The following is a 27403-nucleotide window of genomic DNA, read 5'->3' on the forward strand; positions in this document are numbered from 1 at the left end:
ATTTTTTATTTTAATTCTTTTTTTTTTTACCAATTATATGGTGCCCAGTCCGTGGAGGAGAGTCTCCTCTCCTCCACCCTGGGTACCAACCGCACTTGATCTGCTTACTTCCCGCATGGTGGGCACAGCCCCGTGCGGGAAGTAAGCAGATCAATGTACTCCTAGGTGTGCGGAATCCCCGCAATTCCGCATTTTTAATGAACATGTTGCTTTTTTTTCCGCGATGCGATTTTTTTGCGGAAAAAAATGCAACATTTGCACAAAAAAATGCGGAATACCCTGTAAATAATAGGAGGCATATGTAAGCGTTTTTTTTGCGTTTTTATCACGTTTTTATAGCGAAAAAACGCGAAAAAAATGTGAAAAATCCTGAACGTGTGCACATGGCCTTAGGCCTACACATTCCTTACCATCCCCAGAGTAGAAAGACTAAACTGGACACTTAAGAACAGGATGTTGAAAGTTGCCCAAGAGACAAACAAACCATGGCATGAGACACTCCCAGTCGCACTGTTTAGTGTAAGGCACACTCCCCAGGGCCCAGAAAAGCTGTCACCATATGAAAATTTATTTGGGTCCAGTCCCAGGTTGAGGGTATTTTTCCAACAGTTGACTATGCAGTATGACACAATATCTGCTTATGTGATTGAATTGACCAAAAAAACTTGCTAATGTCCATTCTCGAGTTTTCTCTTGGATGGATTGTGATGGAAATATATAACACATATACAGTTCTGGCAAAAATTAAGAGACCCCTGTAAAATGTTCAGTTTGTCTGATGGTTCTCTTTATAGGTATATTTTTGAGTGAAATGTAAATTGCTCAGTTATTCTATTATCTTCGACAACATGTCTTCAAAGTTCCAAGCAATAAATGTTGTATTTTTTTGAAAAAGAGAAATGGTCAAAATTAAAAAAAAAACACAACAGTGCTTTCAGACCTCAAATAATGCAAAGAAAACAAGTTCATAATCATTTAGAAACAACAATACTAATGTTTTACCTCCGGAAGAGTTCAGAAATCAATGTTTTGTGGAATAACCATGATGTTTAATCCCAGCTTTCCTGCATCTTGGCAGCTTTCCTCCAGTCTCTCACACTGCTCCTGGGTGACCTTATGCCACTCCTGGTACAATAATGTCAGCCGTTCTCCTTTGTTTGATGGCTTGTGACTATCCATCCTCCTCTTGATTACATTCCAGAGGTTTTCAATGGGGTTCAGGTCTGGAGATTGGGCGGCCATGACAGGGCTTTGATGTGGTGGTCTCTTAATTTTTGCCAGAGCTGTAGATTTCATTTGCATATATACTAATGCAGCGCCCCAGAGTCCTGGTCATTGCAGTACTGTGGCTCCGCCACTAAGGGGAGCTATGGTACGTCTGATGGCACTGAAGGAGTTCATCTGATCAGGTATCACAGACACCAATACACTTCACAGTCTGGCCTCCAGGGGGAGCTAAGGGTTCTATTCATTAGGCCACTCCTCACATACTGGTAAAACTGGGGGTCAGGCAGGAAGTTAGAGAGAGAGCTGACTGGGTTGGAACCAGGCAACACCTTGTGGCAGAGGGTGTTGTGGGGGAAGATTCGGTAGGGCCCCTGTCAGGGGTGGGATCCTGACAGAGGCCTGGCAACTTGAGAGAACGTCACGGGACCGTGCCTGCTCAGGATAGCGGCGGTGGCCAAGGAAGGATTAGAAGCGAGATAGATTGTGCTGAGTGAGAAACGAGATCAAGGCAACAAGGAGAATACCAGTAGGAGTCGTGCTGTGAGACCGAGGCAACATCCTACTGAGGCGCACAACCGGAGGCCGGAACGCCGAGGAAGTATTTATAAATCTAGCTTCAAGCAATACTTCAAACCAACAGCAGGACAGTCAGTCATAGGTGGGCTGTCTCACCTAAATCACCTACGAAGACATAGGGGGCAACTTGTGGAGAGGGGCGACTCTAGGGTCCCGGAAGAGCTCCGTGCCTACCCGTCATACGGGTGCCGTTCTAACCGTAACATCAGGGAGGGACGGAGGATTAGAAGAACATCATCTAATCGAGTTGTGAGGGAACTTAAGAAACAGACACAACAGTTGTGGGGACTTTCCGTAAGCTCAGCAGGGGAGGACCACAACACATAGCGCTAGCGGGAAGGCACAGATTTCCACCTGCAAAGAGAACTCTGGAGGTGCCATTGGACCAGGCCGGACTTGCGCAGCCTGGTTAACCGTACTCCGGATTGAGGACCCAGAGATCTTCAGTAAAGAGGTAAAGAGACTGCAACCTGGTGTCCTCGTTATTTACTGTACCGTACCACCACCACCATCCACATCTATTACTGTACGCCCCTCAGCAGGGTCACGGACCGGGCCTAGCCACCGTGACAACCCCAGAGCAGAGACTCACAGGCCCGGTACCGGGTACCCCTCGGCCCTGCGGCAGTGGGGGCGCTACACTAACAGCTACTATGTACCTTATAATCAATTCCTTAAAATGGCCACCACAGACCAGACAACGCCTTGGGACTTTCCAGAAATAAAGAGGAACTGAACATCAGATTTCTCAACCTTTGGCTTAATTACAGAAAAAGCGATAGTTATACATTAATTGCTTAATCACAATATTCCATATATTTAGATAACCAATAACAGAGACGCTTGACCATATGATCCTTAACTAACCTCCCCTTTCTATATACGACTATAAAATCATATGTCACCATAATAAAGCATCAGTATTGACGGAGTGTTATTCTGTCACCTGGCTGTGCGGTGTCATTCTTGATTGGTAACGGACGCAGCACACACGGGATAGATTTATTCTAACAAATTTTCTATTACATCAGGGTTCTACTGACTCTACTGATCCAACCACAAGTCCGGGAGATTGACCACATTCCAAGGCCACCACAAACCACAAGAGAACAATGAAGTCAGCCAGAAAACTGATTTCCCTCCAAGTGAAACATCCAGGTAAGAACATATTTTACTTTTCTCTCATACAAAAAAATCTGAAAAATCAAGGTAACATTATAAAGATGCATTAGGAATCCTTGTAATTGTTTTAAGGTCATAGAAATGTGGCATAATCAACAATGTTCACATGGCCATACTGGCCACTGGGCAAATCTGCTAAGTTCCAGATGGGCCGGTCTGTCATTGGACCACATTAATTGCGAGATACTGATAGTAAATGTGACAGAGTTCAGAGCCACTGAATCCATGCTCCACCACTTGCTCTATCTTTCATTAAAAAAGTTACATATCTTAAAAAATCACAACCTCCATATAGGAATCTAATGTGGGCAGACGCGTTTGGAACAACAGTTCTTAGACTTTGCATACCATTCACAACTGGTTCAGGACCCAACAAGGAGGGGGGCACTGCTAGACCTAATATTAACCAACAGGCCAGACCGCATATCAAATATAAGGGTTGGGGGTCACTTGGGGAATAGTGATCATAAAATAATAAGTTTTCAGGTCTCCTTTAATAAGATGTGTAGTAGAGGGGTGACAAGGACACTAAACTTCAGGAGGGCAAATTTCCAACGGATGAGAGAGGATCTTGGTGCAATTAACTGGGACGATATCCTGAGACATAAAAGTACACAAAGAAAATGGGAGACGTTTATTAGCCTCCTGGATAGGACCTGTGCACAGTATATACCGTATGGGAATAAACATACTAGAAATAGGAGGAAACCAATATGGCTAAATAAAGCTGTAAGGGGCGCAATAAGTGACAAAAAGAAAGCATTTAGAGAATTAAAGGAAGTAGGTAGTGAGGAGGCATTAAATAAATACAAAAAATTACATAAATTCTGTAAAAAGCAAATCAAGGCAGCAAAGATTGAGACAGAGAGACTCATTGCTAGAGAGAGCAAAAATAATCCCAAAATATTCTTTAACAAAATAAATAGTAAGAAACTAAAAAATGAAAGCGTTGGCCCCCTTAAAAATAGTCTGGATGAAATGGTGGATGAGGATGAGGAAAAAGCCAATATGCTAAATGACTTTTTTTCATCAGTATTTACACAAGAAAATTCCATGGCAGACAAAATGACTAGTGATAAAAATTCCCAATTAAATGTTACCTGCTTAACCCAGCAGGAAGTACGGCGGCGTCTAAAAATCACTAAAATTGACAAATCTCCGGGCCCGGATGGGATACACCCCCGAGTACTGCAGGAATTAAGTACAGTCATTGATAGACCATTATTATTAATCTTTAAAGAGTCCATGATAACAGGGTCTGTACCACAGGACTGGCGTATAGCAAATGTGGGGCCAATATTCAAAAAGGGGACAAAAACTGAACTCGGAAATTATAGGCCAGTAAGCTTCACCTCTACTGTGGGTAAAATCCTGGAGGGCATTCTAAGGGATGCTATACTGGAGTATCTGAAGAGGAATAACCTCATGACCCAGTATCAGCACGGGTTTACTAGGGACCGATCATGTCAGACTAATCTGATCAGCTTCTATGAAGAGGTAAGTTCCGGACTGGACCAAGGGAGCCCAGTGGACGTAGTGTATATGGACTTTTCAAAAGCTTTTGATACGGTGCCACACAAAATGTTGATACATAAAATGAGAATAATGGGGATAGGGGAAAATATGTGCAAGTGGGTTGAGAGTAGGCTCAGGGATAGGAAACAAAGGGTGGTTATTAATGGAGCACACTCGGACTGGGTCACGGTTAGCAGTGGGGTTCCACAGGGGTCAGTATTGGGCCCTCTTCTTTTTAACATATTAATTAATGACCTTGTAGGGGGCATTCAGAGTAGAATTTCAATATTTGCAGATGACACTAAACTCTGCAGGGTAATCAATACAGAGGAGGACAATTTTATATTACAGGCTGATCTATGTAAACTAGAAGCTTGGGCTGATAAATGGCAAATGAGCTTTAATGGGGATAAATGTAAGGTCATGCACTTGGCTAGAAGTAATAAGATGTACAGTGGGGCAAAAAAGTATTTAGTCAGTCAGCAATAGTGCAAGTTCCACCACTTAAAAAGATGAGAGGCGTCTGTAATTTACATCATAGGTAGACCTCAACTATGGGAGACAAACTGAGAAAAAAAAATCCAGAAAATCACATTGTCTGTTTTTTTTATCATTTTATTTGCATATTATGGTGGAAAATAAGTATTTGGTCAGAAACAAACATTTAAGATTTCTGGCTCTCACAGACCTGTAACTTCTTCTTTAAGAGTCTCCTCTTTCCTCCACTCATTACCTGTAGTAATGGCACCTGTTTAAACTTGTTATCAGTATAAAAAGACACCTGTGCACACCCTCAAACAGTCTGACTCCAAACTCCACTATGGTGAAGACCAAAGAGCTGTCAAAGGACACCAGAAACAAAATTGTAGCCCTGCACCAGGCTGGGAAGACTGAATCTGCAATAGCCAACCAGCTTGGAGTGAAGAAATCAACAGTGGGAGCAATAATTAGAAAATGGAAGACATTCAAGACCACTGATAATCTCCCTCGATCTGGGGCTCCACGCAAAATCCCACCCCGTGGGGTCAGAATGATCACAAGAACGGTGAGCAAAAATCCCAGAACCACGCGGGGGGACCTAGTGAATGAACTGCAGAGAGCTGGGACCAATGTAACAAGGCCTACCATAAGTAACACACTACGCCACCATGGACTCAGATCCTGCAGTGCCAGACGTGTCCCACTGCTTAAGCCAGTACATGTCCGGGCCCGTCTGAAGTTTGCTAGAGAGCATTTGGATGATCCAGAGGAGTTTTGGGAGAATGTCCTATGGTCTGATGAAACCAAACTGGAACTGTTTGGTAGAAACACAACTTGTCGTGTTTGGAGGAAAAAGAATACTGAGTTGCATCCATCAAACACCATACCTACTGTAAAGCATGGTGGTGGAAACATCATGCTTTGGGGCTGTTTCTCTGCAAAGGGGCCAGGACGACTGATCCGGGTACATGAAAGAATGAATGGGGCCATGTATCGTGAGATTTTGAGTGCAAACCTCCTTCCATCAGCAAGGGCATTGAAGATGAAACGTGGCTGGGTCTTTCAACATGACAATGATCCAAAGCACACCGCCAGGGCAACGAAGGAGTGGCTTCGTAAGAAGCATTTCAAGGTCCTGGAGTGGCCTAGCCAGTCTCCAGATCTCAACCCTATAGAAAACCTTTGGAGGGAGTTGAAAGTCCATGTTGCCAAGCGAAAAGCCAAAAACATCACTGCTCTAGAGGAGATCTGCATGGAGGAATGGGCCAACATACCAACAACAGTGTGTGGCAACCTTGTGAAGACTTACAGTAAACGTTTGACCTCTGTCATTGCCAACAAAGCATATATTATAAGTATTGAGATGAAATTTTGTTTCTGACCAAATACTTATTTTCCACCATAATATGCAAATAAAATGTTAAAAAAACAGACAATGTGATTTTCTGGATTTTCTCAGTTTGTCTCCCATAGTTGAGGTCTTCCTATGATGTAAATTACAGACGCCTCTCATCTTTTTAAGTGGTGGAACTTGCACTATTGCTGACTGACTAAATACTTTTTTGCCCCACTGTATAACTATGTGCTTAATTCTAAAACTCTGGGCAAAACCGTCAATGAAAAAGACCTGGGTATATGGGTGGATGACAAACTCATATTCAGTGGCCAGTGTCAGGCAGCTGCTACAAAGGCAAATAAAATAATGGGATGCATTAAAAGAGGCATAGATGCTCATGAGGAGAACATAATTTTACCTCTATACAAGTCACTAGTGCGACCACACTTAGAATACTGTGCACAGTTCTGGTCTCCGGTGTATAAGAAAGACATAGCTGAACTGGAGCGGGTGCAGAGAAGAGCGACCAAGGTTATTAGAGGACTGGGGGGTCTGCAATACCAAGATAGGTTATTACACTTGGGGCTGTTTAGTTTGGAAAAACGAAGGCTAAGGGGTGATCTTATGTTAATGTATAAATATATGAGGGGACAGTACAACGACCTTTCTGATGATCTTTTTAATCATAGACCGGTGACAGGGACAAGGGGGCATCCTCTACGTCTGGAGGAAAGAAGGTTTAAGCATAATAACAGACGCGGGTTCTTTACTGTAAGAGCAGTGAGACTATGGAACTCTCTGCCGTATGATGTTGTAATGAGTGATTCATTACTAAAATGTAAGAGGGGACTGGATACCTTTCTGGAAAAGTATAATGTTACAGGGTATATATATAAGGTTGAAGGAAGACTTTAAGTCCATCTAGTCCAACCCATAGCCTAACCTAACATGCGCTAACATGTTGATCCAGAGGAAGGCAAAAAAAACATGTGGCAAAGAGTAAGCTCCACATTGGGGAAAAAAATTCCTTCCAACTCCACATATGGCAGTCAGACTAGTTCCCTGGATCAACCCCTATCCCCCTGGCACATTAACCCTCAGCACACTGCGATCAAACATGATCGCAGCGTTCCGGGGTCATAGGGAAGCATCGCGCAGGGAGGGGGCTCCCTGCAGGCTTCCCTGAGACCCTCGGTACAAGGCGATGTACTCACCTTGTACCAAGCGTCTCCTCCCTGCAGGCCCCGGATCCAAAATGGCCACGGGGCTACTTCCGGGTCCTGCAGGGAGGTGGCTTACAAGCGCCTGCTCAGAGCAGGCGCCTGTAAGCCTGGAGGAGTGCACGTCAGATCGCTGTTCTGACATAGTGCATTGCAAAGTGTCAGATCAGCGATCTCTCACTATATAGTGATGTCCCCCCCTGGGACAATGTGTAATGTAAAAAAGAAAAGTTTTGATGTGTAAAAAAAAAATAATAATAATAATTCCTAAATAAAGAAAATAAAAATATTGTTCCCATAACTACATTTCTTTATCTAAATAAAAAAAAAAACAATAAAGGTACACATATTTAGTATCGCCGCGTCCGTAATGACCCGACCTATAAAACTGTCCCACTAGTTAACCTCTTCAGTGAACACCGTAAAAAAAAAGTGGCAAAAAACAATGTTTTATTATCATACCACCGAACAAAAAGTGGAATAACACGCGATCAAAAAGACAGATATAAATAACCATGGTACCGCTGAAAACGTCATTTTGTCCCGCAAAAAACGAGCCACCATACAGCATCATCATCGAAAAAATAAAAAGTTATAGTCCTCAGAATAAAGTGATGCAAAAATAATTATTTTTTCTATAAAATAGTTTTTATCGTATAAAATCGCCAAAACATAAAAAAATTATATAAATGAGGTATCGCTGTAATCGTACTGACCCGAAGAATAAAACTGCTTTATCCATTTTACCAAACATGGAACAGTATAAACGCCTCCCCCAAAAGAAATTCATGAATAGCTGGTTTTTGGTCATTCTGCCTCCCAAAAATTGAAATAAAAAGCGATCAAAAAATGTCACGTGCCCGAAAATGGTACCAATAAAAAATGTCAACTTGTCCCACAAAAAACAAGACCTCACATGACTCTGTGGACCAAAATATGGAAAAATTATAGCTCTCAAAATGTGATGACGCAAAAACTATTTTTTCCAATAAAAAGCGTCTTTTAGTGTGTGACAGCTGCAAATCATAAAAATCCGCTAGAAAACCCTCTATAAATAGTAAATCAATCCCCCTTCATCACCCGCTTAGTTAGGGAAAAATAATAAAATTTAAAAAAATGTATTTATTTCCATTTTCCCATTAGGGCTAGGGTTAGGGTTAGAGTTAGGGCTAGGGTTAGAGGTAGGGCTACAGTTAGGGATGGGGCTAAAGTTAGGGTTAGGGCTGTGGCTAAAGATAGGGTTAAGGTTGCGGGTGTGTTGGAGTTAGGGGTGTGGTTAGGGTTGGGATTAGGGTTAGTGCAGCGCCCCAGAGTCCTGGTCGTTGCAGTACTGTGGCTCCGCCGCTAAGGGGGGCTATGGTACGTCTGATGGCACTGAAGGAGTTCATCTGACCAGGTATCACAGACACCAATACATTTCACAGCCGGGCCTCCAGGGGGAGCTAAGGGTGCTATTTATTAGGCCACTCCTCACCGTGTGGGTAAACTGGGGGTCAGGCAGGAAGTTAGTTCAGAAAGCTGACTGGGTTGGAACCAGGCAACACCTTGTGGCAGAGGGTGTTGTGGGGGAAGATTCGGTAGGGTCCCTGTCAGGTTTGGGACCCTGACAGAGGCCTGGCAAACAGAAAGAACGTCACGGGACCGTGCCTGCTCAGCATAGCGGCGGTGCCCTAAGAAAGGATTAGAAGCGAGATATATTGTGCTGAGTGAGAAACGAGATCAAAGCAAGGAGAATACCAGTAGGAATCGTGCTGTAAGACCGAGGCAACATCCTACTGAGGCGCACAACCGGCGGCCAGAACGCCGAGGAAGTATTACTATATTCAGCTTCAGGCAATACTTCAAACCAATGGCAGGACAGTCAGTCACACGCGGGCTGTCTCACATACATCACCTATGAAGACATGGGGGGCACACTAGGAGAGGGGCGACTCTAGGGTCCCGGAAGAGCTCTGAGCCTACTCGTCATACGGGTGCCGTCCCAACCATAACACCGGGAGGGACGGAGGAGAAGAACATCATCCGAACGAGTTGTGAGGGAACACGAGAAACAGACACAACAGTTGTGGGGACTATCCCGTAAGCACAGCAGGGGAGGACCACAACACATAGCGCTAGCAGGAAGGCACAGATTTCCACCTGCAAGGAGAACTCTGGAGGTGTCATTGGCCCGGCCGGACTTGCGCAGCCTGGTGAACCTTATTCTGGACTGAGGACCCAGAGACCTTCAGTAAAGAGGTAAAGAGTCTGCAACCTGGTGTCCTCGTTATTTACTGCACCGCACCACCACCACCACTACCACTATCCACATCTATTATTTACTGTACGTCGCCCCCCCCCCCCACCAGCAGGGTCACGGACCGGGCCTAGCCACCATGACAACCCCAGAGCAGAGACTCAGAGGCCCGGTACCGGGTACCCCTCGGCCCTGCGGCAGTGGGGGCGCTACAACTTGGCGTCACGAACAGGATCTACTTAAGCCTGAAGAATCGGGTCATGTGTGCCTTGGAACTGTGATTTACTGTGTTTGGACTGTACTTTATTGCAAAGACTGTGTGTTGCCATTTACCGCCAAAAGTTTCCGCCAAAAGTCGCCGCCATTGCAGCGTCACAGGGAGCGCAGAGGAAGAAGAAGGGCGTGCCATGGGAGGATACTACCAAAGCGGCGCCAGAAGTAGCGACTGCCCCCTCCGACTCCTGCTGCGAGAGGACGATCTACCCAGCAGCAGAGGAGAACCGCCCCCTGATTTGCAACAGCGGGAACGAGGTGAAGAAGGAACCCGACCTCGGAGAAATGGCGGAGCCAGGTGCATGCGTTGCCGCCGAATGCCAGACAGCGACGATGAGCAGCAAGTGCCCGAGCAATGGCGAGGTGATCCCGGCTTGCCCTCACCCATCAGAGACAGACTCGCGTCCACCGCCGGTGAGGGACCTGAACTCCTTGGAGCCGCCAGTGGAGGAGCCGAGCCTACCTATCCCAGCCACGGAACCATGGAGGGCGGAGCCACATCAAGAGGCCACTCCGGAAGAGCCGCGGTCCGGGCTGCAGCCGATTCCAGTGTCCTCGTCAACGGAACAGATCGACATCGGTGGAATCACATCAGGCGCAGGTATGGACGGCACCCCTACTCCCCCGGCTGATTCTGCTCTCCCGACCGATCCGGCTCCCCTGACCGATCCCGCTCCTGTGACCGCTCCTCACCCCAGCAACAATAACCGTTTCCTCTCAGTGGAGCGGGTAGTCCTCACCCCCAACGCGATGGGGAAGCTGCTACCTCCACTACCGACCAAGATGGGGGAACCCATAGATGTAGGCCCGGACGGGGTGATCCTCCGGTGGGACACCCCCTGGAACGAGCCGTATGGAGCTCCGGGGGAGAGCCTCACCCTTGCGGTACTTACCTGGGAACAGTATAAGCAATGTCTAATCCAACACTGGAAAGATCGAGACGAGACCGAACAACATGATACACAACTTAGAAAGTCTGCGCACGGCAGGAAAGACGTGGTAAAACGGGGAACTGTGCTGGCCTACCACCCGAAGAGGGGATGGGGCTCCATACAGGATCCGGGGCTACCAACTGATGTCTTTGTTACTAGTTACAACGTGAAAACTCCCTGTTGCAGCCGAGATGGGGATCCATTGCAAAAAGGGGATCAGGTGACCTACACCCGTCATCGGAATGCACAAGGATGGTGCGCCCGGAACGTTCGACGGTGTGAGCCTGAGAGAGCGCCACCTGTTGCCCCGATCATGACTGATCCAGATTTTCCAGATCTTGTTACTGTCACCACCGTACGCCTTGTAGCGGCTACTGAACTTGCAAGCAGGATTAGCCTTCAAGTCCAGACACCGGCTGATTTGATGGCACCTAAGAAACCACCTTCTGCATCACAAGAGTAAGATCTTAAAACTCTGCATTAATGATTGTAAATAGTTCATTGTTTTTCTGCTACGTTGCTGCTAAACCCGTCCAGGGTTAACTCTTAAAGGGATCCCTTTGTTGACCCAGGATCCCTATTGCTTTTTGGTTTGTTTTCTAATTTTTGCACAAGTTCTCAAAAACTGCTGAATCATGAACAATGCATGATACAAACTTCTTGTACATAGTTGCACCTTCTTAAAGGTGCTCTCTACTGGTTTTATATAAAAGACGGACTCTTTGCGAAGATACGGTTATTGGAACTTGAACTGGAGTCCTTGCTGCATACGGACTTGCAGCTTGAAAAGTTGCACTACCTCATAGAGACTTGGTCCCCTCTTAAAGGGGATGTTCATCGATAGCACTTAAGGAATGATGATGCTTTGAAAGAAGAAGTAATAGTGTTGATATGTGAAAGTTAAATGTAACCAATTAGTTAATTGTAAGAAATGTTCAATAATGTTAATAGAAGGATGAGGACAGGAAGTGAACCCGTAGGGGTTAGTGATGAGTCCTCTTAGGAGCCATATAGGGATGGCTCGGTAATCTCTAACTGAAGGAAAAACATGTTCTATACTGTGTATAGTAGTGGAAGGACAGAAGGCTCGGGCTGAAGGGAGCGGTCCTGTGATAGAAAGGAGAGGCAGTAGGTCTGGAGCCTGTTGTGAAATTGGATTTTGGGCTCCCCCGGTGGCCACTGGTGGAATTGAACTGGTGTGCATCATCCTCTCTGTTCACCTGTTTCCATCAGGATGTGGGAGTCGCTATTTAGCCTTGCTCCTCTGTCACTTCCATGCCGGTCAACATTGTAATCAGAAGCCTTTCTGTGCATGTTCCTGCTGCTAGACAACTCCCAGCTAAGTTGGACTTTAGTCCTTGTTTGTTTTTGCATTTTGTTCCAGTTCACAGCTGTAGTTTCGTTTCTGTGTCTGGAAAGCTCTTGTGATCTGAAATTGCCACTCTGATGTTATGAGTTAATACTAGAGTCTTAAAGTAATTTCAGGATGGTGTTTTGATAGGGTTTTCAGCTGACCATGAAAGTGCCCTTTCTGTCTTCCTGCTATCTAGTAAGCGGACCTCAATTTTGCTAAACCTATTTTCATACTACGTTTGTCATTTCATCTAAAATCACCGCCAATATTTGTGGGGGCCTCTGTCTGCCTTTCGGGGAAATTTCTCTAGAGGTGAGCCAGGACTATATTTTCCTCTGCCAGGATTAGTTAGTCCTCCGGCCGGCGCTGGGCGTCTAGGGATAAAACGCAGGCTACGCTACCCGGCTACTGTTAGTTGTGCGGCAGGTTTAGTTCATGGTCAGTTTAGTTTCCATCCTTCCAAGAGCTAGTTCTTATGTTTGCTGGGCTATGTTCTCTTGCCATTGAGAACCATAACAGTTTGACCAGCCACAAAGGGTTAAATTAATTGACAGAAAAAGGAGAGAAAAGAGAAGTCTGCTGAAGATTTTTTTTTTTTTTTTCCTTCAGTTCTGAGGGTGCTTGTAATTGAATCTCTTGCAAGTCTGCCTATATTGCAGCCTTTCTCTCTCTCTCTCCTTCTAATCCTGGAATGGCTCTGTGTTCACCTGTTTAAAATGGATATTCAGAGTTTAGCTGCAGGTTTGAATAATCTCACCACGAAAGTTCAAAATTTACAAGATTTTGTTGTTCATGTTCCTATATCTGAACCTAGAATTCCTTTGCCTGAATTTTTCTCGGGGAATAGATCTTGCTTTCAAAATTTCAAAAATAATTGCAAGTTGTTTTTGTCCCTGAAATCCTGCTCAGCAGGTCAGGATTGTGATTTCCTTGCTCCGGGGCGACCCTCAGGATTGGGCTTTTGCATTGGCTCCAGGGGATCCTGCGTTGCTCAATGTGGATGCGTTTTTTCTGGCCTTGGGGTTGCTTTATGAGGAACCTCAGTTAGAACTTCAGGCGGAAAAGGCCTTGATGTCCCTATCTCAGGGGCAAGACGAAGCTGAAATATACTGCCAGAAATTCCGTAAATGGGCTGTGCTTACTCAGTGGAATGAGTGCGCCCTGGCGGCGAATTTCAGAGAGGGTCTCTCTGATGCCATTAAGGATGTTATGGTGGGGTTCCCTGTGCCTGCGGGTTTGAATGAGTCCATGACAATGGCTATCCAGATCGATAGGCGTCTGCAGGAGCGCAAACCTGTGCACCATTTGGCGGTGTCTACTGAGAAGACGCCAGAGAATATGCAATGTGATAGAATTCTGTCCAGAAGTGAACGGCAGAATTTTAGACGAAAAAATGGGTTGTGCTTCTATTGCGGTGATTCAACTCATGTTATATCAGCATGCTCTAAGCGTACTAAGAAGCTTGATAAGTCTGTTTCAATTGGCACTTTACAGTCTAAGTTTATTCTATCTGTGACCCTGATTTGTTCTTTATCATCTATTACCGCGGATGCCTATGTCGACTCTGGCGCCGCTTTGAGTCTTATGGATTGGTCCTTTGCCAAACGCTGTGGGTATGATTTGGAGCCTCTTGAAACTCCTATACCCCTGAAGGGGATTGACTCCACCCCATTGGCTAGCAATAAGCCACAATACTGGACACAAGTAACTATGCGGATTAATCCGGATCACCAGGAGATTATTCGCTTTCTTGTGCTGTATAACCTACATGATGTGTTGGTGCTTGGATTGCCATGGCTGCAATCTCATAACCCAGTCCTTGACTGGAAAGCTATGTCTGTGTTAAGCTGGGGATGTAAGGGGACGCATGGGGACGTACCTGTGGTTTCCATTTCATCATCTATTCCCTCTGAGATTCCTGAATTCTTGACTGAATATCGTGACGTTTTTGAAGAACCTAAGCTTGGTTCATTACCTCCGCACCGGGAGTGCGATTGTGCCATAGATTTGATTCCGGGTAGTAAATACCCTAAGGGTCGTTTATTTAATCTGTCTGTGCCTGAACATGCTGCTATGCGAGAATATATAAAGGAGTCCTTGGAAAAGGGACATATTCGTCCTTCGTCATCTCCCTTAGGAGCCGTTTTTTTCTTTGTGGCTAAGAAAGATGGCTCTTTGAGGCCGTGCATTGATTATCGGCTTTTGAATAAAATCACGGTTAAATATCAATATCCGTTGCCACTGCTGACTGATTTGTTTGCTCGCATAAAGGGGGCCAAGTGGTTCTCTAAGATAGATCTCCGTGGGGCGTATAATTTGGTGCGAATTAAGCAGGAGGATGAGTGGAAAACCGCATTTAATACGCCCGAGGGCCACTTTGAGTATTTGGTGATGCCTTTTGGTCTTTCAAATGCCCCTTCAGTCTTTCAGTCCTTTATGCATGACATTTTCCGTGATTATTTGGATAAATTTATGATTGTGTATCTGGATGATATTTTGATTTTTTCGGATGACTGGGACTCTCATGTCCAGCAGGTCAGGAGGGTTTTTCAGGTTTTGCGGTCTAATTCCTTGTGTGTGAAGGGTTCTAAGTGCGTTTTTGGGGTTCAAAAGATTTCCTTTTTGGGATATATTTTTTCCCCCTCTTCCATCGAGATGGATCCTGTCAAGGTTCAGGCTATTTGTGATTGGACGCAACCCTCTTCTCTTAAGAGTCTTCAGAAATTTTTGGGCTTTGCTAACTTTTATCGTCGATTTATTGCTGGTTTTTCTGATGTTGTTAAACCATTGACTGATTTGACTAAGAAGGGTGCTGATGTTGCTGATTGGTCCCCTGCTGCTGTGGAGGCCTTTCGGGAGCTTAAGCGCCGCTTTTCTTCCGCCCCTGTGTTGCGTCAGCCTGATGTTGCTCTTCCTTTTCAGGTTGAGGTCGACGCTTCTGAAATCGGAGCTGGGGCGGTTTTGTCGCAGAGAAGTTCCGATTACTCCGTGATGAGACCTTGTGCTTTTTTCTCGAGTAAATTTTCGCCCGCCGAGCGGAATTATGATGTTGGGAATCGGGAGCTTTTGGCCATGAAGTGGGCTTTTGAGGAGTGGCGTCATTGGCTTGAGGGGGCTAGACATCAGGTGGTGGTATTGACTGACCACAAAAATCTAATTTATCTTGAGTCCGCCAGACGCCTGAATCCTAGACAGGCGCGCTGGTCGTTGTTTTTCTCTCGGTTTAATTTTGTGGTGTCCTACCTGCCGGGTTCTAAGAATGTTAAGGCGGATGCCCTTTCTAGGAGTTTTGAGCCTGACTCCCCTGGTAATTCTGAACCTACAGGTATCCTTAAGGATGGAGTGATATTGTCTGCCGTTTCTCCAGACCTGCGGCGGGCCTTGCAGGAGTTTCAGGCGGATAGACCTGATCGTTGCCCACCTGGTAGACTGTTTGTTCCTGATGATTGGACCAGTAAAGTCATTTCTGAGGTTCATTCTTCTGCGTTGGCAGGTCATCCTGGAATCTTTGGTACCAGGGATTTGGTGGCAAGGTCCTTCTGGTGGCCTTCCCTGTCTCGAGATGTGCGAGGCTTCGTGCAGTCTTGTGACGTTTGTGCTCGGGCCAAGCCTTGTTGTTCTCGGGCTAGTGGATTGTTGTTGCCCTTGCCTATCCCGAAGAGGCCCTGGACGCACATCTCGATGGATTTTATTTCGGATCTTCCTGTTTCTCAGAAGATGTCTGTCATCTGGGTGGTGTGTGATCGTTTCTCTAAGATGGTCCATTTGGTTCCCCTGCCTAAGTTGCCTTCTTCTTCCGAGTTGGTTCCTCTGTTTTTTCAAAATGTGGTCCGTTTGCATGGTATTCCGGAGAATATCGTTTCTGACAGAGGTACCCAATTCGTGTCTAGATTTTGGCGAGCATTCTGTGCTAGGATGGGCATAGATTTGTCTTTCTCGTCTGCTTTCCATCCTCAGACTAATGGCCAGACCGAGCGGACGAATCAGACCTTGGAGACATATTTGAGGTGTTTTGTGTCTGCAGATCAGGATGATTGGGTTGCTTTTTTGCCTTTAGCGGAGTTTGCCCTCAATAATCGGGCCAGCTCTGCCACCTTGGTGTCTCCCTTTTTCTGTAATTCGGGGTTTCATCCTCGATTTTCTTCTGGTCAGGTGGAATCTTCGGATTGTCCTGGAGTGGATGCTGTGGTGGAGAGGTTGCATCAGATTTGGGGGCAGGTAGTGGACAATTTGAAGTTGTCCCAGGAGAAGACTCAGCTTTTTGCCAACCGCCGGCGTCGGGTTGGTCCTCGGCTTTGTGTTGGGGACTTGGTGTGGTTGTCTTCTCGTTTTGTCCCTATGAGGGTTTCTTCTCCCAAGTTTAAGCCTCGGTTCATCGGCCCGTACAAGATATTGGAGATTCTTAACCCTGTGTCCTTCCGTTTGGACCTCCCTGCATCTTTTTCTATTCATAATGTTTTTCATCGGTCATTATTGCGCAGGTATGAGGTACCGGTTGTGCCTTCCGTTGAGCCTCCTGCTCCGGTGTTGGTTGAGGGCGAGTTGGAGTACGTTGTGGAAAAAATCTTGGACTCCCGTGTTTCCAGACGGAAACTCCAGTATCTGGTCAAATGGAAGGGATACGGTCAGGAGGATAATTCTTGGGTGACTGCCTCTGATGTTCATGCCTCCGATTTGGTCCGTGCCTTTCATAGGGCTCATCCTGATCGCCCTGGTGGTTCTGGTGAGGGTTCGGTGCCCCCTCCTTGAGGGGGGGGTACTGTTGTGAAATTGGATTTTGGGCTCCCCCGGTGGCCACTGGTGGAATTGAACTGGTGTGCATCATCCTCTCTGTTCACCTGTTTCCATCAGGATGTGGGAGTCGCTATTTAGCCTTGCTCCTCTGTCACTTCCATGCCGGTCAACATTGTAATCAGAAGCCTTTCTGTGCATGTTCCTGCTGCTAGACAACTCCCAGCTAAGTTGGACTTTAGTCCTTGTTTGTTTTTGCATTTTGTTCCAGTTCACAGCTGTAGTTTCGTTTCTGTGTCTGGAAAGCTCTTGTGATCTGAAATTGCCACTCTGATGTTATGAGTTAATACTAGAGTCTTAAAGTAATTTCAGGATGGTGTTTTGATAGGGTTTTCAGCTGACCATGAAAGTGCCCTTTCTGTCTTCCTGCTATCTAGTAAGCGGACCTCAATTTTGCTAAACCTATTTTCATACTACGTTTGTCATTTCATCTAAAATCACCGCCAATATTTGTGGGGGCCTCTGTCTGCCTTTCGGGGAAATTTCTCTAGAGGTGAGCCAGGACTATATTTTCCTCTGCCAGGATTAGTTAGTCCTCCGGCCGGCGCTGGGCGTCTAGGGATAAAACGCAGGCTACGCTACCCGGCTACTGTTAGTTGTGCGGCAGGTTTAGTTCATGGTCAGTTTAGTTTCCATCCTTCCAAGAGCTAGTTCTTATGTTTGCTGGGCTATGTTCTCTTGCCATTGAGAACCATAACAGGAGCCGTTAGGACAGGCGGTCCTGCAGACGTAAAGTAGGAGAATGTAGCACAGTTGCTTAAGCCTTATAATGTGTTATAAGAAGGTCTTTAGTGGATTTAGAGTGTACATCCTTAAAGGCAATGTTGAATTAATGTTTAAAAATGTTGCACTTAGTAGAATACCCGGTTGGGTAAGAAAAGTTATTTAAAAGTATTTAACCATGTTTGTAACGTTCAAGTGTCCTCACCTCCCATAAAGGGAAGCTCTGTTCAAATATGCTTATTGTTATTGCACTCATAAAAATTGTATGACTTTTTGCTGACATGTATTGTTGTTTTCTTCCCAGTCCCGGAGTACTGGATTTAACCGGGGGGGAGTGCAGCACCCCAGAGTCCTGGTCGTTGCAGTACTGTGGCTCCACCGCTAAGGGGGGCTATGGTACGTCTGATGGCACTGAAGGAGTTCATCTGACCAGGTATCACAGACACAAATACATTTCACAGCCGGGCCTCCAGGGGGAGCTAAGGGTGCTATTTATTAGGCCACTCCTCACCGTGTGGGTAAACTGGGGGTCAGGCAGGAAGTTAGTTCAGAAAGCTGACTGGGTTGGAACCAGGCAACACCTTGTGGCAGAGGGTGTTGTGGGGGAAGATTCGGTAGGGTCCCTGTCAGGTTTGGGACCCTGACAGAGGCCTGGCAAACAGAAAGAACGTCACGGGACCGTGCCTGCTCAGCATAGCGGCGGTGCCCTAAGAAAGGATTAGAAGCGAGATATATTGTGCTGAGTGAGAAACGAGATCAAAGCAAGAAGGAGAATACCAGTAGGAGTCGTGCTGAAAGACCGAGGCAACATCCTACTGAGGCGCACAACCGGCGGCCGGAACGCCGAGGAAGTATTACTATATTCAGCTTCAGGCAATACTTCAAACCAACGGCAGGACAGTCAGTCACAGGCGTGCTGTCTCACATACATCACCTATGAAGACATGGGGGGCACACTAGGAGAGCCTACTCGTCATACGGGTGCAGTCCCAACCATAACACCGGGAGGGACGGAGGAGAAGAACATCATCCGAACGAGTTGTGAGGGAAAACGAGAAACAGACACAACAGTTGTGGGGACTATCCCGTAAGCACAGCAGGGGAGGACCACAACACATAGCGCTAGCAGGAAGGCACAGATTTCCACCTGCAAGGAGAACTCTGGAGGTGCCATTGGACCGGCCGGACTTGCGCAGCCTGGTGAACCTTATTCTGGACTGAGGACCCAGAGACCTTCAGTAAAGAGGTAAAGAGACTGCAACCTGGTGTCCTCGTTATTTACTGCACCGCACCACCACCACCACTACCACTATCCACATCTATTATTTACTGTACGTCGCCCCCCCCCCACCAGCAGTGTCACGGACCGGGCCTAGCCACCGTGACAACCCCAGAGCAGAGACTCAGAGGCCCGGTACCGGGTACCCCTCGGCCCTGCGGCAGTGGGGGCGCTACATTAGGGCTAGGGTTAGAGGTAGGGCTAGGGTTAGGGATGGGGCTAGGGTTAGGGTTGGGGCTAGGGTTAGGGTTGGGGCTAGGGTTAGGGCTACAGTTAGGGATGGGGCTAAAGTTAGGGTTAGGGCTGGGGCTAAAGATAGGGTTAGGGTTGGGGGGGTGTTGGAGTTAGGGGTGTGGTTAGGGTTGGCATTAGGGTTAGGGCTAGGGTTAGGGCTAGGGTTTGGATTACATTTACGGATATTAGGTATTAGGGTTAGGGGTGTGTCGGGTTAGGGGTGTGGTTGGGATTTGGATTAGGGGTGTGTTTGGGTTAGGGTTTCAGTTACAATTGGGGGTTTTCCACTGTTTAGGCACATCAGGGCTCTCCAAATGCGACATGGCGTCCGATCTCAATTCCAGCCAATTCTGCGTTGAAAAAGTAAAACAGTACTCCTTCCCTTCCGAGCTCTCATATGCGCCTAAACAGGGGTTTACCCCAAAATATGGGGTATCAGTGTACTCAGGACAAATTGGACAACATTTGGGGTCCAATTTCTCTTGTTACCCTTGGGAAAATAAAAATTTGGGGGCTAAAAAAACATTTTTGTAGGAAAAAAATGATTTTTTATTTTCACGGCTCTGCATTATAAACTGTAGTGAAACAGTTGGGGGTTCAAAGCTCTCACAACGCATCTAGATAAGTTTCTTGGGGGGTCTAGTTTCCAATATGGGGTCACATATGGGGGGTTTATACTGTTTGGGTACATCAGGGGCTCTGCAAATGCAACGTGATGCCTGCAGACCAATCCATCTAAGTCTGCATTCCAAATGGCGCTCCTTCCCTTTCGAGCTCTGCCATGCGCCCAAACGGTGGTTCCCCCCCACATATGGAATATCGGCATACTCAGGATAAATTGGACAACAACTTTCGGGGTCCAATTTCTCCTGTTATCCTTGGAAAAATACAAAACTGGGGGCTAAAAAATAATTTTTGTGAAAAAAAATGATTTTTTATTTTCATGGCTCTGCGTTATAAACTGTAGTGAAACATTTGGGGGTACAAAGTTCTCACTACACATCTAGATAAGTTCCTTGGGGGGTCTAGTTTCCAATATGGGGTCACTTGTGGGGGGTTTCTACTGTTTAGGTACATCAGGAGCTTTGCAAATGCAACGTGATGCCTGCAGACCAATCCATCTAAGTCTGCATTCCAAATGGCGCTCTCTCATCCGAGCTCTGCCATGCGCCCAAACGATGGTTCCCCTCCACATATGGGTTAACAGCGTACTCAGGACAAATTGGACAACAACTTTTGGGGTCCAATTTCTCCTGTTACACTTGGGAAAATACAAAACTGGGGGCTAAAAAATAATTTTTGTGGAAAAAATTTTTTTTTTATTTTCACGGCTGGGCGTTATAAACTGTAGTGAAACACTTGGAGGTTCAAAGCTCTCACCACTCCTCTAGATAAGTTCCTTAGGGGGTCTACTTTCCAAAATGGTGTCACTTGTGGGGGGTTTAAATGTTTAGGCACATCAGGGCTCTCCAAATGCAACATGGCATCCCATCTCAATTCCAGTCAATTTTGCATTGAAAAGTCAAATGGCGCTCCTTCCCTTCCGATCTCTGCCATGCGCACAAACAGTGGTTTACCCCCACATATGGGGTATCGGCGTACTCAGGACAAATTGTAGAACAACTTTTGGGGTTCATGTTCTCCTGTTATCATTGGTAAAATAAAACAAATTGGAGCTGAAGTAAATTTTTTGTGAAAAAAAGTTAAATGTTCATTTTTTTTAAAACATTCCAAAAATTCCTGTGAAACACCTGAAGGGTTAATAAACTTCTTGAATGTGGTTTTGAGCACCGTGAGGGGTTCAGTTTTTAGAATGTTGTCACATTTGGTTGTTTTCTATGAAATAGACCCTTCAAAGTGACTTCAAATGTCATGTGGTCCCTAAAAAAAATGGTGTTGTAAAAATGAGAAATTGCTGGTGAACTTTTAACCCTTATAACTCCCTAACAAAAAAAAATGTTGGTTCCAAAATTGTGCTGATGTAAAGTAGACATGTGGAAAATGTTACTTATTAAGTATTTTGAGTGACATATCTCTGTGATTTAAGGGCATAAAAATTCAAAGTTGGAAAGTTGCGAAATTTTCAAAATATTTGCCAAATTTCTGTTTTTTTTCACAAATAAACGCAGGTAATATCAAAGAAATTTTACCACTATAATGTGAGAATCACCAGGATCCGTTGAAGCGTTCCAGAGTTATAACCTCATAAAGGGACAGTGGTCAAAATTGTAAAAATTGTCCCAGTCATTAAGGTGCAAACCACCCTTGGGGCTTTAGTGGTTAATAAATATGTTAAAAAGAAGAGGGCCCAATACTGACCCTGTGGTACCCCACTGCTAACCGCGACCTAGTCCGAGTGTGCTCCATTAACAACCACCCTTTGTTATCTATCCCTGAGCCAGCTCTCAATCCACTTGCACATATTTTCCCCTATCCCCATTATTCTCATTTTATGTAACAACCTTTTGTGTTGCACCGTATCAAAAGCTTTTGAAAAGTCCATATACACTACATCTACTGGGTTCCCTTGGTCCAGTCCGGAACTTACCTCTTCATAGAAGCTGATCAGATTAGTCTGACATGATCGGTCCCGTGCTGATACTGGGTCATGAGGTTATTCCTCTTCAGATACTCCAGTATAGCATCCCTTAGAATGCCCTCCAGGATTTTACCCACAGTAGAGGTTAAGCTTACTGGCCTATAATTTCCGAGTTCAGTTTTTGTCCCCTTTTTGAATATTGGCCCCACATTTGCTATACGCCAGTCCTGTGGTACAGACCCTGTTATTATGGACTCTTTAAAGATTAATAATAATGGTCTATCAATGACTGTACTTAATTCCTGCAGTACTCGGGGGTGTAACCCATCCTGGCCCGGAGATTTTACATAGTTACATAGTTACATAGTTATTGAGGTTGAAGGAAGACTTTAAGTCCATCTAGTTCAACCCATAGCCTAACCTAACATGCCCTAACATGTTGATCCAGAGGAAGGCAAAAAAAACCCATGTGGCAAAGAGTAACTCCACCATGGGGAAAAAAATTCCTTCCCGACTCCACATACGGCAATCAGACTAGTTCCCTGGATCAACGCCTTATCAAGGAATCTAGTGTATATACCCTGTAATATTATACTTTTCCAGAAAGGTATCCAGTCCCCTCTTAAATTTAATTAATGAATCACTCATTACAACATCATACGGCAGAGAGTTCCATAGTCTCACTGCTCTTACAGTAAAGAATCCGCGTCTGTTATTATGCTTAAACCTTCTTTCCTCCAGACGTAGAGGATGCCCCCTTGTCCCTGTCTCAGGTCTATGATTAAAAAGATCATCAGAAAGGTCTTTGTACTGTCCCCTCATATATTTATACATTAAAATAAGATCACCCCTTAGTCTTCGTTTTTCCAAACTAAATAGCCCCAAGTGTAATAACCTATCTTGGTATTGCAGACCCCCAAGTCCTCTAATAACCTTGGTCGCTCTTCTCTGCACCCGCTCCAGTTCAGCTATGTCTTTCTTATACACCGGAGACCAGAACTGTGCACAGTATTCTAAGTGTGGTCGAACTAGTGACTTGTATAGAGGTAAAATTATGTTCTCCTCATGAGCATCAATGCCTCTTTTAATACATCCCATTATTTTATTTGCCTTTGTAGCAGCTGCCTGACACTGGCCACTGAATATGAGTCTGTCATCCACCCATACACCCAGGTCTTTTTCATTGATGGTTTTGCCCAGAGTTTTAGAATTAAGCACATAGTTATACATCTTATTACTTCTACCCAAGTGCATGACCTTACATTTATCCCCATTAAAGCTCATTTGCCATTTATCAGCCCAAGCTTCTAGTTTACATAAATCATCCTGTAATATAAAATTGTCCTCCCCTGTATTGATTACCCTACAGAGTTTAGTGTCATCTGCAAATATTGAAATTCTACTCTGAATGCCCCCTACAAGGTCATTAATAAATATGTTAAAAAGAAGAGGGCCCAATACTGACCCCTGTGGTACCCCACTGCTAACCGCGACCCAGTCCGAGTGTGCTCCATTAATAACCACCCTTTGTTTCCTATCCCTGAGCCAGCTCTCAACCCACTTACACATATTTTCCCCTATCCCCATTACTCTCATTTTATGTATCAACCTTTTGTGTGGCACCGTATCAAAAGCTTTGGAAAAGTCCATATACACTACGTCCACTGGGTTCCCTTGGTCCAGTCCGGAACTTACCTCTTCATAGAAGCTGATCAAATTAGTCTGACATGAGCGGTCCCTAGTAAACCCGTGCTGATACTGGATCATGAGGTTATTCCTCTTCAGATACTCCAGTATAGCATCCCTTAGAATGCCCTCCAGGATTTTACCCACAGTAGAGGTTAAACTTACTGGCCTATAATTACCGAGTTCAGTTTTTGCCCCTTTTTTGAATATTGGCACCACATTTGCTATACGCCAGTCCTGTGGTACAGACCCTGTTATTATGGACTCTTTAAAGATTAAAAATAATGGTCTATCAATGACTGTACTTAGTTCCTGCAGTACTCGGGGGTGTATCCAATCCGGGCCCGGAGATTTGTCAATTTTAGTGATTTTTAGACGCCGCTGTACTTCCTGCTGGGTTAAGCAGGTGACATTTAATGGGGAATTTTTATCACTAGTCATATTGGCTGCCATGGGATTTTCTTTTGTAAATACTGATGAAAAAAAGTCATTTAGCATATTGGCTTTTTCCTCATCCTCATCCACCATTTCACCCAGACTATTTTTAAGGGGGCCAACACTGTCATTTTTTAGTTTCTTACTATTTATGTAGTTAAAGAATATTTTGGGATTATTTTTGCTCTCTCTGGCAATGAGTCTCTCTGTCTCAATCTTTGCTGCCTTGATTTGCTTTTTACAGAATTTATTTAATTTTCTGTATTTATTTAATGCCTCCTCACTACCCACTTCCTTTAATTCTCTAAATGCTTTCTTTTTGTTCCTTATTGCGCCCCTAACAGCTCTATTTAGCCATATTGGCTTCCTCCTATTTCTAGTATGTTTATTCCCATACGGTATATACTGTGCACAGGTCCTATCCAGGATGCTAATAAACGTCTCCCATTTTCTTTGTGTATTTTTGTGTCTCAGGATATCGTGCCAGTTAATTGCACCAAGATCCTCTCTCATCCGTTGGAAATTTGCCCTCCTGAAGTTTAGTGTCCTTGTCACCCCCCTACTACCCATCTTATTAAAGGTTACATGAAAACTTATTATTTTATGATCACTATTCCCCAAGTGACCCCCAACCCTTATATTTGATATGCGGTCTGGCCTGTTGGTTAATATTAGGTCTAGCAGTGCCCCCCTTCTTGTTGGGTCCTGAACCAGTTGTCAGAGGTAATTGTCTCTCATAGTTGTCAGACCCCGATTACCTTTGCTGGAACTGCAGGTTTCTGTTCCCCAATCTATTTCAGGGTAGTTGAAGTCCCCCATAATAATGACTTCTCCTTGAGTCGCAGCTTCATCTATTTGCTTTACGAGGATATTCTCCATTGCTTCCATTATTTTTGGAGATTTATAACAAACCCCTATCAGTAATTTATTATTTTTTCCCCCTCCCCTTATCTCCACCCACAGGGACTCTACATTTTCATTAGATTCACCTATATTATCACGCAGGATGGGTTTTAAGGAAGATTTTACATACAGACACACCCCTCCCCCTCGCTTATCTGTACGGTCATTTCTGAACAGGCTATAGCCCTGCAAGTTAACAGCCCAGTCATGGCTCTCATCCAGCCACGTCTCAGATATCCCCACCATGTCATCATTATGCTCCAACAACATTAGTTCTAATTCGTCCATTTTGTTGGCGAGGCTTCTGGCATTAGTATACATGCACTTGATGTTCCTCTCTGTACCTCTATTCTTTCTTAAATTACTAACTGTTCTAACCCCACCCCCCATGCCACCGCCACCCCCAGCTTCCATATTTGTGCCCAGGTCTCTATCTGCACTATCTTCCCCACCTATAAAATGAATACCCTCCCCCCAATCCCTAGGTTAAACACTCCTCCAACCTTCTAACCATTTTCTCCCCCAGCACAGCTGCACCTTCCCCATTGAGGTGCAGCCCGTCCCTAGCGTAGAGCCTGTAGCCCACTGAGAAGTCGGCCCAGTTCTGCAGGAACCCAAACCCCTCCTTCCTGCACCAATTCTTGAGCCACTTATTAACCTCCCTAATCTCCCGTTGCCTCTCTGGCGTGGCACGTGGTACAGGCAGTATTTCGGAAAATACCACGTTGGAGGTCCTTGCTTTCAGCTTGCAGCCTAATTCCCTGAAATCATCTTTAAGGACCTTCCACCTACCTCTAACTTTGTCATTTGTGCCAATGTGCACCATGACTGCTGGGTCCTCACCAGCCCCTCCCAGTAATCTGTCCACCCGATCAGCGATGTGTCGGACTCGAGCGCCAGGTAGGCAGCACACCGTCCGACGATCCCTGTCTTTGTGACAGATTGCCCTATCTGTTCCCCTAATAATTGAGTCCCCCACTACCAGCACCTGTCTGGCCTGCCCTGCTCTCCTATTTCCCTCCTTACTGGAGCAGTCACTCCTCCGGCTTTCAGAGGACATGCCTGGCTGCAGCAGTGCTACCCCTGTACTGGCACCCCCCTCATCTGCCAACTTAGCAAACTTATTGGGGTGTGCCAGATCAGGACTAGCCTCCCTGGCACTCTTCCCTCTACCCCGCCTTCTATCTGTCACCCAGCTAACTGCCACACTGTCCTGCTGCTCCATCCTACCATCCCCCTCCTCATCTATCCCATTGAGCGTCTGCTCTGTGAGCAGAAGACTCCTCTCCATATTGTCTATGGATCTCAGTGTTGCCAGCTGCACATTTAGATCCAGTATCTGGGCTTCCAAATGCACAATGTGCTCACATCTCGCACAGCAGTATGCACCCTCGACCGGCTGGTCAAGGACTGCATACATGTGGCAAGTTGTACACTGGATGGCATTAACAATTGTGGAGCACATTTCCTAATGGGGATTGCACCACACAGAAACTTTAATTAAAAATAAATACAAAGTATTAATTAAAAAAAAAAAAAAAAAAACAGAAGCAATTCCTCCCTTGGAAACTCCCTGATTCCAAAGTCACTGAATCACAAGTCACACACTTACCGCCGTTCACACTTATGCTCAGGTCACACTCAGCTCGCTCACACTCGCTGTGCTGAAGATTTATTTGTCAATTTTAGTTATTTTTAGACGCCGCCGTTCTTCCTGCTGGGTTAAGCAGGTGACATTTAATGAGGAATTTTTATCACTAGTCATATTGTCGCCATGGGATTTTCTTTTGTAAATACTGATGAAAAAAAGTCATTTAGCAGATTGGCCTTTTCCTCCTCCTCATCCACCATTTCACCCAGACTATTTTTAAGGGGCCAACACTGTCATTTTTTAGTTTCTTACTATTTATGTAGAATATTTTGGGGTTATTTTTGCTCTCTCTGGCAATGAGTCTCTCTGTCTCAATCTTTGCTGCCTTGATTTGCTTTTTACAGAATTTATTTAATTTTCTGTATTTATTTAATGCCTCCTCACTACCTACTTCCTTTAATTCTCTAAATGCTTTCTTTTTGTCCCTTATTGCGCCCCTTACAGCTCTATTTAGCCATATTGGTTTCCTCCTATTTCTAGTATGTTTATTCCCATACGGTATATATTGTGCACAGGTCCTATCCAGGATGCTAATAAACGTCTCCCATTTTCTTTGTGTACTTTTATGTCTCAGGATATTGTCCCAGTTAATTGCACCAAGATCCTCTCTCATCCGTTGGAAATTTGCCCTCCTGAAGTTTAGTGTCCTTGTCACCCCTCTACTACACATCTTATTAAAGGAGACATGAAAACTTATTATTTTGTGATCACTATTCCCCAGTGACCCCCAACCCTTATATTTGCTATGCGGTCTGGCCTGTTGGTTAATATTAGGTCTAGCAGTGCCCCCCTCCTTGTTGGGTCCTGAACCAGTTGTCAGAGGTAATTGTC

The 27403-nt window shown here is 45.2% G+C and overlaps 1 protein-coding gene across 1 annotated transcript in view; it reads left to right on the forward strand.

Moving 5' to 3' along the window:
• The first annotated feature begins 2616 nt into the window (after window positions 1-2616).
• LOC143793436 (uncharacterized) overlaps window positions 2617-27403 on the forward strand; it is a 63745-nt gene continuing 38958 nt past the window's right edge. Inside the window, exon 1 of the mRNA XM_077280392.1 lies at window positions 2617-2961. Within this exon, the coding sequence (XP_077136507.1) occupies window positions 2916-2961 (46 nt within the window). The 5' untranslated portion in view covers window positions 2617-2915. The remainder of the gene's footprint in view (window positions 2962-27403) is intronic.

The sequence above is a fragment of the Ranitomeya variabilis genome, chromosome 1 (assembly GCF_051348905.1).
Source record: "Ranitomeya variabilis isolate aRanVar5 chromosome 1, aRanVar5.hap1, whole genome shotgun sequence".
Taxonomy (NCBI): domain Eukaryota; kingdom Metazoa; phylum Chordata; class Amphibia; order Anura; family Dendrobatidae; genus Ranitomeya; species Ranitomeya variabilis.